Source organism: Bombus vancouverensis, chromosome 4 (genome assembly GCF_051014615.1).
Source record: "Bombus vancouverensis nearcticus chromosome 4, iyBomVanc1_principal, whole genome shotgun sequence".
NCBI lineage: Eukaryota > Metazoa > Arthropoda > Insecta > Hymenoptera > Apidae > Bombus > Bombus vancouverensis.
In genome coordinates this window covers 17,637,785-17,651,037 of record NC_134914.1, presented here as the reverse complement: position 1 = coordinate 17,651,037, position 13,253 = coordinate 17,637,785, and the positions used below count along the sequence as shown (strand labels likewise).

The following is a 13,253-nucleotide window of genomic DNA, read 5'->3' as shown; positions in this document are numbered from 1 at the left end:
CAGTGGTGTTCCGTGATTGCGCATCGATTTTTCGAGAGAGGTTTATTTGAAGAGCGACAGGGGCGGTTGTAAACTCCGACAGGGTCCCAGTCAACTTCCTGATAAACAAACAGTTCCGTCGAATAAATGCACGATTCGCGTATTAATCCTGCTGCCGTGACTGGTGCATTACAGCTCTGTTGAGCTTGGACGAGGGTCTACATAAAATGACGAAATTTAATAGTGGCACGGCCATCGAAAATATCCTGTGTTCCAATTTTAACGCTGGTAGAACGAGGTCACAGAGGTTGAAACGTCTGTAAATAAATTTTATTGTTTGTTTCGTGCGGTGGCCGGTACAAAAACGTCGGAAATCCTGCGGAGACCGTTTCTGTCCTAACGGAAGTAGCCATTTCACGGTTGATTCTTTCATTTGGCAGGAGTATTCGGCTTGACCAGTGTTGGCCAAAGGAAATGCGAAAAAAAAATTTGTACAAGAACGAGCAATTAAGCAGAAACCCGACCATTCCGTTTGTAATTAATTTATTCTGGCCGAGCAGGGAATAACTGCTGTTTTTATACGTCACTTTTTAACGTCAGTTTTCATTCGCCATAGAAATAGACCATGATTAACATTTCTTCCTTTTTTTTTCTCCCCCTCCTCGTCTCCCCACCCACCCCGATCCGCTTTTTGTGCGCGCGTGCGCCGAAATATATACACACCGAAGATAAATTTTTACCTTTGTACCGGTGACTCTCGGCGTTCCTCAATTTGTCAAGCTTTGCTACGAAATTTTCAGAAAGAAAAAAAAACGAAGGAGTAACGTACACGTCATCCCGCGTGCAAAACTTGGAGGCTGCAAACTGTTCCCATGCTGATTAAAATGTTGCTGCTAGTGTGTCCCGCCGTTCCTTCCCTTTCTTCTTTCTCTTTGTCCCGCCACAAACCGGTAGCTACGTACGTCGGTGTACAGGGAAATTTGCCAGAGTTTTGCCCCGGCAGCGAAACGCGCTTCTAACGACAGGTTAAAAATTGCCAGATAAAATTCCACGTATCGATCTTCCATTTCTGTGCGCGTAGCTTCGTCGTTTCCCTGACACAAACGACGCGACTCCTCGGCCAATCAATCCGCTATTCTCCGTATATTTCTCCGAAGCCGTGTGTACTCGTAGTGGTACTTTGATTAGCGTCTACGGTAGGAGAGAAGAAAAAGAACCAGGCTATAGTCGGCTGCTGTCGATGACACCCACGTTCACCCACTTAACTATATCTATCTTGGCCGTCTACACGAGTGGAGCTGTGTCTTTGTGTCGTCGCAATCATAAGGAGAGACGAGCACCATTACACCGACATAGAGGACGAGAGCAGAACAGAGAGGTAGGAGGAGAAGGGAAGGAGGAGGAGGAGGAGGAGGAGGAGGAGGAAAAGAAGTCGTAGATTAATCGGGGACGCCTAACAATCGCGTGGTATTCTTCGTTCACGTGCTGTTCCCTGGCTCGACTGCCTTTTCCGCACGAGAGGACGAGGCCTCTGAATTCGACGAGGTACCTGGGCGATGCAGCGGAAAGAAGAGTGGAAAAATAGAGAATAGAGAGTAATAGACAAAAAGGGATGGAAAAAAGGAAGAGGAGATGGTGGAAGGAGAAGGAAGAGATATAATGGGACTCCTGGCCGTGGATCGAAACATGGCGCCGCACATACTACGTGTGTTCTCGCTGACGCTCTCGCAAAAAGCTAAACGTCAGGGCTTAGCTATATAGCGCAACGTGCCACGGTGATGTATGACGCGTGTATGGAACCGGGATACGGGACCGATGGAGCGAGATTACCAGCGACAGATAAGATCCTGATGATGCTAGGTCGCGCCAACCGCTCTTATCCAGCTTCTGATAGACAAGCCTGGTAATACATGTGTTTGTTTTGTCGGTATGATCGCGATATGTTTACGCGGACTGGTATAAATTGCGGGGAAACAGGGGATTGAAAAGAGGGTTGAAACTTGCCTGAAAATCGCCGCTGATGAATGTGTCGGCACATCAATTTTATGCTACGCCCCTTCATTCTGCGATACAGATACTTTCGTTTAGATGCCTCGATACGCGATAAGAGGATGACGAGAGGCGACATTTCGTTGCCAAAGATCGTAAAAGCTCGAGGGAATCGCCAACCAGAAGCGGCAAACTGAATTTGTCGGCTGGTTAAAAGCCGTTACGTGCGAGTGACCAGCTTCGAAACCATAGGAATATAATTGAGATAGGCTGCAGAACGACGACAGTAAGGACAGACGAGGCTGGAATTCTTGGAATTTCAAAATCCCGATCAGCTTAGGCATTTTTCAATTTCAACGATGTAACTCGATGTCGCGCGATCACTATCGGATTATCGGCAGATCTCCACCACGGAACTTGGACAACGAGATTAATAAGAGGAGACCAAATTCTACCTAGCTGTAAGGTGGAATTTCTAGGCTGACCTTTAGACGAAAATTGGATTTACCGGCTGCCTTGTTTCTCGGTTACGTTGGATTTTTTTACGATATCGTCGCTAAGACAGAGAAGAAACCGAGGTGAGAGATACTTTTGACGAGTAAAAATGGAAACGTACGACGGAGAATACAATAATGCGCGACAGGAGAATCGGTCGTACGTGGGATGACGCAACACGTTGTGGTCAGAAAACGAGGGCTAAAGGAACATTTATCAGCGCCACGGTACACGCGGGTCTTGAATAAATTGACTTTTTGCGGAATCGATGGAAAGAAATTACCGACCAGATAAAATCCTGATGATGTCAGGTCGCGCCAAGCACGGTTTACTTACTCAGCTCTCGCCACAGGAAAGGCAAGATGGCTGTGTTTGATCTAGCGAGATTGCGTGTACTTCCGCTCGATCAATCGGCCAAAGAATCGATGACAAACGAGCTGCCTGGTAAATAAAGGAAATTTATTTCAACCGTGAGAATTAAATTTAATGAGCAGCTCGGTGTAATTGCGGGCTAGGACGCTGTGAGATTACCAAGACTAATTAAGGAGCTAGAAGACTTTAGACTACGAAATAATAGAGGGATGGGAAACGGGTGGCTAGATGGTGTTAAGGGGGATTTCCAAATGCTAATTCGCTAGCGTAATACAGTTTCGTTAAATCCGGAATCATGCGAATTCGACGAAAAGATACCACGATGGTCGAAAATCAAAAATGTAAAGATCCAAAGACTTCGAGCTTTTCATCGAAACTAAAATAAATTTTAATATCGGCATCTATGTTTGAGATTTACGAAGCTGATAGATTTATTCTATATCTGGTCCGACAAATTATCTCTAGCAAAGATAATAATAAAAATAGATGGCGTCAAAGATCCATTGAAAATTTGATCTGCCTCTGATCTCGTTCGCGATATCAGCATGAAAATTTTATCTCGTTCCGCCTGCTGGCAGCGTTTTATTTATTTAATGACCCAACCATAGGATGTAATTAAATAGCTCGCTTTTACTGCACAAAACGACCGGGCTTTCGGGCAAATATTAATCAACCGTAGCGGGAGGGGATATTCCGTTTCGTTAACGACTAATGCACAATTGAAAAGCGACCTCCGTCGAATATAATATTACAAAATACACAGTTCCTACGTTTTATTTATAACCGAGCACCTACGTGTGTCGGGTAAGGTTTGCACGGTCCGGAAAGTTTGATTTTTGGCAACGACAAGCCGCACCATCACGTACAACACTTATTTCCTTCCCTTTTCACTACCTCCTGGCACTTTTCCCTGCCAACGTCCAACTTTGTTCCACCACATATGCGCAGCTTTCCTATTCCACCAATACGTAGACACGTTGCATCTGTCTCGTAACACCCGAGGGATGTACGGTCGGATCCTAGGAACACAGGACTCTGTGGACGGTGCTTCGTTCCGATAAAAAAAATCTCCATCGTTCGTTTACCTTGCAACCCTTAGCCCTGGCAACATTTTCGCAATACGTGGCATAACGTGCTAAATTTTTTTTTTTTTCATCAAACTCGTACCTACGTACGACGTAGAAGACGATCGACGTATTCGAATTCGATTATATTCGAACGATAATAATCGAGCGTCTTCGGCGTTTCACTCGCGTTCGATCGGATCGATCGTTGCCACCGATCGCGCTGTTCCAAAGGAACGCGGTTTTTCTAATATCGTACGACGTTGCTTACGATCGGCGAAATTTAACGAGTGACATCGTTTGTACGAAACTCAGTCGTGTAACCAAACGCATTAATCATTCTCTGTATTTTTCCTAGATGCTTCGCCTTAAGCCACTACAAAGTCCGAGTAGCAGTGTAATACATCTTGAAAATCCTCCATCTTCCGCGCAGCAATTTCCGCCTTATTTATTACCAGTAATTTTTAATATCACGTTATTGCTGTGCACGAGCTACGGTTGCAGGCGAGCCTCGTTACGAAATCTCTCACGTGGAAACTAACTTTCCTACATCTCCTCCCCTTCTCCTTCCCTTACCTCTCACCCTCTCTCTCTCTCTCTCTCTCTCTCTCTCTCTCACTCTCATTGGTATCACTTATTCCCCGAAATCTTCACTTTTTCTGGCACTCTTCCCTGGCCGAATCGAAACCGGCTATTCAATGAACAGAAGGCTATAACGAGTCATAGGGTCTATAGACGTCGGACAAAATGACGCAACGGAATATGGATAGACATTGTCGAATATTTGAATTGAATGGCGGCAACCATCGATCGGTATCGGTTTCGGCCTGAATGGAGGCAACTGTCGGTAGATTTTCGAGCCGCGAAACGGCTGACCAGAAGGGTGAAATGAATGAAAGCGGTCGCGAAACTCTTTAGTCCCGGTATCGAGGCCAGTACAGCGGGAGAAGTCATCGATTTTCGAGGCGTGCATACCAATCGAGACAGAAAGAAGAGAGAGAGAGAGAGAGAGAGGCTCGGTCGCGGCCGCGTGAGAAGCTATAATTAAGCAACAGGTTGTAGCTTCTTCACGGAAATTTATGAGCAGCGCCCCGATAGAGGACGATCCACCGGTTTTATTGAATTTTAACCCGGTGCTCCCTCCGCTGTCGGAGCTGTTCGGGCTCCAGACAGTTTTTGCGAACCGGCATTCGCATCGATCGACCACGAGGGAACAGCAATTGATTGTAAAAAGGCCGGCGTGTGATCAATAACGCGGAAAGAGGCGCCGCTTGCCAACCGGCCGAAGGTGAACCTGGAACGATTCCGGTGGCCCTATTTCTGGCGAGATTAAAGGGTAACCGAGATGGCAAATGTTAATGGAACGCACGGAATAGCAAGTTTCCGAGCCTCCGTCTCCGGCTAAGAATTTTCGATGCTCAATCGGCCGACATTAACGAGCTTTTATCGGCGCGCGTAGTTGCCAGGAATAATACTACGGCTTTCTTGGAACTTGTGTACGGGATGTTCCGAGAGAAGATACGTTAATGATGGTCATTTCGCTTGAATTTGAACTTTGTCTTTTGTCGAGATATATCGAAATACGGAAGGATACTCGAGAAGTACATCGAACGATTTCTATCAAGAATTCTCAGAAATACGAGGTGATATCGGCTGTTGCTATGCGTTAAATAATCACTCGGTGCTTAGGTCAACGATATATTCGTTAACAAGTGTGTTCTTTTGATCGCGTCGCGTATCGCTCTGCATTTCGCTAGGTCAATCTCGCTAGGTCAATTTCGCCTGGTTCAAACTTAACTGTCGATCGGAATCGATTCTTCTCTTTTTGTCGCTCCTTAGTATCCTCACTATCCACGCGTTTATCACGCAAGAAATCACGAAACCGATAGATCGCCGGTGATCTCCTCGCGTAGCAGTTCGAACGTTTCACGATTAAGGTGAAGAAATTGAACTTTATACAGGGTGGTTGGTAACTGGTGGTACAAACGGAAAGGGGGTGATTCTATGCGAAAAAAGAAGTCGAAAATATAGAATAAACATTTTTCGTTCGAGGCTTTCTTTTCGAGAAAATCGACTTTGAATTTTCGTTCGGTACGCGTGCGGTAGGTTATAACGAGGCGCGATAAGGTGCAGGCGTACCGAGCGAAAATTCAAAGTCGATTTTCTCGAAAACAAAGCCTCGAACGAAAAATTTGTATTCTATATTTTCGACTTCTTTTTTCGCCTAGAATTACCCTCTTTCCGCTTGTACCACCACCAGTTACCAACCACCTTGTATATCGTGGACAATGATTTAGCGTATAGAGATGCGATACACTGGCACACTATTCGTTGGTGATAGAGCAAGGCTCGTAGAGTTTTGTTATAGTTGACGTAGCAATAAGGGAAAAGACAGGACTGAACCCGGTACTGACATGTTGACTATTCTAACGATGAAGAATAAGCGCAGTAAAGTGACGATGCTGTGTCGGAGGAAAGCTAGTGAGGGGTGTGTCTAAGGACACGGGACCATGGGATTTGTTGATGACAATTTTGGTTAGGAAAGTGAGGGCAGTAGATATTGGTTCTGATTGGATAATAAGAAGGTTGGTGGACTAGGAAGGGTCTCAGTCGCCCTCGATAGAAAGTCGCTAGTAGGGAAGTATCGTACGTGAGAAAAACTAAGTTTCCCGTGTCTTTCCGTAGTAAACAATAAGCTTTAGAAACGATCCAGTAAAGAGATGTTTGTTCGGTCTGAAGGACCTTAGCTAGAAAATTCCTGAGATTTATGATAGGTCCTTAAGGCTATTGAGGGTACGCAGTAAGGATGTGCGGACATCTGGTTGCCATCTTGCCCGCGGTATGTAACCTGATTTAGGTAGAGTGTAACAATATATGATAACAGAATTTATTATGCAAATCCAACAGGCTGACGGTTCAAAGTGTTACAACAGAATGATTCAAAGTGTTACAAGAGACTGGGTGAAAATGTTTTAACAGATTGGGGCGAGCGCTTATTTTGCAGGGTTTTTATACTGAAGTTTTAGTCCCTCTGGAAGGCTTGTCGTCTGGTGTATATCAGAGGCGCCTATTCTTTTACTATTTCGTTACTGTTTCGATGGCTGTGGTATGCAGGATGTCTAGCCTATCCTGTTACTGTTTCTGAGCGGATGGTCTTCTTCAGCGTGTGACACGTTTGTTAGGCGTCCGCGACCGTTGCCACGCACGCCTTCTTCTCGAACGTTCGGCGGAAGCACCATTGGGATATCGATGGCTCATTAGGCGCTTCGCTTCGACGATATATATTGTTAATCAACATATCGACAATTAATTAAATATACAGACTAGAATTTATTTATTGTAAAGTACTCGTCCGTTAAGGAGTAATCCGATCTTCGAATCGATAGCAAAGAGATAAGAACGAGAAACGGATGGGAAAGGTTAGACGAAGATAATGGAAAAGTGCCGTGCGTGTTTCCTCGTGGAAATAATTTCGCCGGCAGGTACAATTACAGACATCGCTGGCACGATCATCGTATCGGGTGGACGAAGAAGGCCAAAATACGCGGCCAATTTGCGTGGAAGGCAGCTGCAATACAGCCGAATTGGAGCGCGAGCGGCCGGAGTTCGGTTGTTACGCAAAATCGTTTCTTCCTCGGCCGCGTTTCTAAGTACCGGCACAACCATCGGGTTCTGTGAAAGCTGGAATCGTCGATCGACGATCCAGCCTGCCTATTCTTGGCCGACGATTCACCGGCCCCAATTTCGCATCGATGAAAACGACCGTGGATAGAGAGAAGAAGTAGGAGGAGAGAGGGAGGAGGAGGAAGGACAAATCAAGAAGAGAAGAGGAGGAGAGACGGTTGATCCACCGCGAAGAGGTCCTCTCAATCTGCAGTCGATTTTCTCGTGCACCGACCCAATTTCGAGGCCGGTGCGGGCAATTTAACCCAGGTCCGACCGTTCCTGGAACGTCGCGTCGTTCTGTCGGATTACCGGATCACCGAGTCCTCGTCGCGGTATAACGGTCGAAACTGATTTTAAAACCGCCCTGAGACGCTCGTTCTCCGTCGTTTTCCTGTTTCCATCGCGTTCATCGCCATCTTTTTCTGCTCCATCGTTCGAGAGACGGTACAAAACTCGGTACCGCAGAACGACACTTATAATTGTGCGTCTAAACGAAGCGAGTAAAATGAACGAGTAAACGAGCATGGAGCAAGTTCGATGTTTGGCGATGTTTGTTCGGATGAATCGGAAATCTAACGTCCAAACGCTTTAAGAATGTTCCGCGAACGTTCCAAAATGCTCGCTTGATTCATTTAACCCCTTAAGAGAGAATTTTGGGCCGAAAACGTAAACAAGCTGTTATACAGGGTGGTTGGTAACTGGCGGTACAAGCGGAAAGGGGGTGATTCTAGGCGAAAAAAGAAGTCGAAAATATAGAATAAAAATTTTTCGTTCGAGGCTTCGTTTTCGAGAAAATCGACTTTGAATTTTCGCTCGGTACGCCTGCACTTTATCGCGTCTCGTTATAACGGATCTCACTGTAGATCGTTGTCTCGATGGAAAAATTAAAAAAAAAATGTTTATTCTATATTTTCGACTTCTTTTTTCGCGTAGAATTGATGCCACCAGTTACCAACCACCCTGTATATTATATTTGGTCCGATCATCTACTACGGGCTATGACCGTAGTTGTAGGTTAATCGCAGAGGTGAGCGAATGGTTTCATGCAGCATTCTTGGAAATGAAGTGGTTTAATGCGTATGTGCTCAAGAAACACTCTCGATATTTAACAAAAAAGTTTATTAAACAATTAACGATTAACGATCACACTTCTCGAATGTGTTTGCTTCGCTGTTACGCTAGACTCTTCGCACTTCGCTGTTCGAAACGGAATGAATCTTTCGTTCAAAACCATTCTTTGTTCTTTTCTTTGTTGGCTCTCGATATCTCCACTACGCACGCATTCGTTAAACGTCCACGACGGTTGCCACGTATTGCGTTCTTCCGAATATTCGGCGAAAGGACCGTAGGCATATCGATGGTACATTGGGCAGTCGGCCTTACGCTTTCGTGGTATAGCGTTTTGTGTCGCGAAACCGTTCCGCCGTCGAATGCCGCCACAGAAATGTCTTCTCGTTAACAAATGGTAGCTACGATGTTTTCATCGGATATCGCTGTTTCGAGACCGAACGAACACCGAATCGAGAGTTATTATCGAGCGTCTCTGAGGTGTAATCTCTAGGAACGTTCGCTCGCGTTTGTCACGTAATTTTTGGGGTTGGTTGATGAAAATAAAAAGTAGCTGAGCCGTAACACAACTATTAATTTTGTTTTAATTAAACTTTATTACGAATTCAGCAATCACAATGTAACACACATTGAATTAACATAAATCACAATTCACTCCAACCACGTTATGTAAGACTTAGTTACAACGATACGTTAAGTACGCGACTATTATAAGGGTAGAGACCGGTATAGATACGTTGACTATTCTGAGAATACAGAATAAGTGAGTCTTTCTGGCGATACCGTGTCTGAGGAATGCTAGGGGTGAGTGTGTCTAAGGACACGGGACTATCGGATTTGTCGATGACGATTTTGGTTAAGGAAGCGAGGGCAGTAGACACCGTCTCCGATTGGATAATAAGACGGTTGGTGGACCGGAAAAGGTTTTAGCCGCCCTCGCGAGAAAGTTGCTAACGGAACGTACCAGATGCGAAGAAAACCAACTTTCTAAGCTGACACGTGGTAGACAATAAACGTAAAGGGAAATCTAAGGCAGGAAATACTCGCTTGGTCCGAAGGACCTTAACTATGAAAATTCCAAGACCCCTGGTGGGTACTTAAGACTATCGAGGGTGCGCATCAAGAATGTGCAGATATCTGGGTGCCATCCTGTCCGCGGTGTGTGGCCTGGTCTCTGATGTGAGTTGACGTTACACGGTCGTCGTCAAAGTATAGAGCGTTCTCAGAGCATTCGGATGTTCGATTTCCGGTTCGGCGACCAATCGGAGTTAAACGGCGAAACAAATGTTCCCTTGCGCTTTCGTTTCTAAGTTTTATTAAAATGGGCGAGGTATTCGCTCGTTTGGTCTTAAATCGCCATAAGACGTTGCCCCGAGGTGTTTGCCAGAATTCATCGTAAATTGCTGAAGATTATTCTCGACCGTACAACCATGCTACTTCAAGATACTGTTATCGTTTCGAGCTACCCTTTCTCTCTTCGTTGCTCGTGGTAGACTCGAGAAACGGTGCACGACGTTCATAATTCGACGGCAATTTAAAAAATCGCTCGATCCTCTGAATGTGCTGCTTTCACCCTATTTCTCCGTCATCCTCCGCTCTTTCGTATTCAATTGACCGTGCACGCTTAAGTTGCTTGCAATTCCAGTGACACTCGTACGAGGCTGTGCCGTATATTCGCGGAGCGAGCCGGGCCAAATTACCATATTCCAGTTTCCGGGACGTGTCCCTGGGTCATGTTTGGCCCAGATTCCATTCGGCGACTTAATAAACAAAACGCTTTTGCGGCACGCGTGCTACGCAGTTTTCCGCTCAGATATGCTTATTTTTTATGACATTTACCCACGTTTAACGGTATGCTTTTTCTCCGCAACGTCTTGTTTTTCCCTTGTTTTGTCAATGACACGGTCGGACACGGCGCAAGGGGAAACGAAAGGAAAAATTGTTACGAACTTATGAACCAAGCAAACTGGAACCGACCGTTTGTCCGAGAAATAAGAACACATTCCAGATTTCAGAGACAAATACGAGCGGTTGAATAGAATTAGCATAATCCCGGTCGCTATCTCTCCGAGTTTCTGGCCTCTTTGTTCCAAACTACGTGTCTTCTATTTTAATAAGCGTTTCGTATTAAAATCGTCGCGCATAAACAATACGTTTAATTTGCCAGATCTATTTAATTTGTTAATATCAAAGAAGAGAGTTCGACCGAAGAGAAAGTCGCGTCGTCTTTTAATTACCAAAGATACGAAATACGCGATATACTTTGATAAACGTTCCCTTGTTCTTACTTTTTTCTTTTTTTTGTATATTTTCAGGGTGAGGGGGCATGTTGATGTGCCGGCGGTTGCTGCTGATCGCAGCCGCGATCACGGCCTCGATCGAGGCTGGCTCCGCTAGTTACCACCCTGGAATCTCCTCAGATTACTCTGGATACCCTGGTTTTCCGGTTTATCCAGCTCCGACGTCGTCCGAGACCTCGTCCGGTGCGATCACTACGCCAACGACAAATTTGGAAAATGTTTGCAGGTATAATCGATCGGCCGTCCTTTCTTCGTCGTCGATTGTCAAGTTACATTAGCAGAAAACTTCTTGATCATTCTCTTCTGTTTCAAATTAGACGAGCAGTTAGTATCAGAAGAGAAATGTGACTCTACGGCAACGTTGAAATAAGGTCAACTGCAATACACTTCCCTTTATAACAACTCCGTCACGTTTTATGAGAAACCTTGTATTTTTTAGCAGGCAAATTTAAAATCGTTCGAAACCACAAATGTTTGCGTTGCAGATCGATATTTTCTTACTCTTATTCCCCCGTTACGCTTTCCATTCGTGGCGCTTACGAAAATAGGATTAAATCGTGATTCAAAATCGCGTCGATCGTATTCGGCGATGGTCCGCCATTAAATCGTACGCGTGTCCGCCGTTGAACCAAACCGATATATCTGTCGTATCGAGGCGTATTCGAAAGGATATATTGTAGGTTTTATTTGCATTCCATTTGCAGGCCATCCGAGTACCTATGTGGCACAGGAAACTGCGTTGCCCAGGACAAATACTGCGACGGCGAAAATGACTGCGGCGACAACTCCGACGAGCCGAAATATTGCACCCGTGAGTCCTTTATCCGACCTGTTTCGTTCGATTCCTGACCGCCATTTCGCCCCAGCAATTTTAATTCAATTAAAATTCCTATTTCTCTTCGATACGCGGTTACCAGTACGCCGATGATTAAACGTCGTTTTCAAGAATATACAACCAATCCCGAAACGTATCGATTAAAGAACACACTTTGCGATCGTTTGTTCGCCAAGATGCAACATATTAAGTTCTCGTTGAACCCTTTCGCTGTAGATTCAAAGGATGCGCTGCCACGGATACGTCGCGAGATTGAAACAAAGATTGTCCCACGTGGATTCTGAAGTAGGAAATGTACGATATAACGATTCGTATCTGGTCGTAACAATTAGAAACCTTCGTCATTTATAGTATTCGATGTGCTCGTACAGCGCACCGGCTCCACAGCGATGACGTGAATTCTTCGTTCTATTTATTAATAATAGAACTACCACAACAGTCAAATTAACTGGTTTTACAATTTTATTTTAAAATTCCTACTTCGCAATGACGATGTGAAAGAATAATATAACGAATTTTATTTTGTTTTTTATGTATTCAAACTGAAAATAATTTCGTATCGAGGCTACTTATACCCACACCAATCGAATTGACTGGTTTTACAAATTTTTAAAATTCCTACTTCATGTTATATTTTTTTCTGCAACGATGCAACGACTCTCGCAACAATAGCTAAAGGAATAATATAACGAATTTTATTTTGTTTTTTATGTATTCAAACTGAAAATAATTTCGTATCAAGGCTACTTATACCCACACCAGTCGAATTGACTGGTTTTACAAATTTTTAAAATTCCTACTTCATGTTATATTTTTTTCTGCAACGATGCAACGACTCTCGCAACGATAGCTAAAAGAATAATATAACGAATTTTATTTTGTTTTTTATGTATTCAAACTGAAAATAATTTCGTATCGAGGCTACTTATATCCACACCAGTCGAATTGACTGGTTTTACAAATTTTTAAAATTCCTACTTCATGTTATATTTTTTCCGCAACGATAACTAAAAGAATAATATAACGAATTTTATTTTGTTTTTTATGTATTCAAACTGAAAATAATTTTGCATCAAGGCTACTTATACCCACACAAGTCAAATTGACTGGTTTTACAAATTTTTAAAATTCCTACTTCATGTTATATTTTTTTCTGCAACGATGCAACGACTCTCGCAACGATAACTAAAAGAATAATATAACGAACTTTATTTTGTTTCTTATGTATTCAAACTGAAAATAATTTCGTATCGAGGCTACTTATATCCACACCAGTCGAATTGACTGGTTTTACAAATTTTTAAAATTCCTACTTCATGTTATATTTTTTCCGCAACGATAACTAAAAGAATAATATAACGAATTTTATTTTGTTTTTTATGTATTCAAACTGAAAATAATTTTGCATCAAGGCTACTTATATCCACACCAGTCGAATTGACTGGTTTTACAAATTTTTAAAATTCCTACTTCATGTTATATTTT

The 13,253-nt window shown here is 43.7% G+C and overlaps 1 protein-coding gene across 1 annotated transcript in view; it reads left to right on the top strand.

The window, feature by feature from the left end:
- Positions 1-13,253, top strand: part of LOC117166620 (uncharacterized) — a 46,358-nt gene that overhangs the window by 26,819 nt on the left and 6,286 nt on the right. Inside the window, exons 2-3 of the mRNA XM_033350742.2 lie at positions 10,949-11,159; positions 11,638-11,744. Coding sequence (XP_033206633.1) covers positions 10,960-11,159; positions 11,638-11,744 — 307 coding nt within the window. The 5' untranslated portion in view covers positions 10,949-10,959. The remainder of the gene's footprint in view (positions 1-10,948; positions 11,160-11,637; positions 11,745-13,253) is intronic.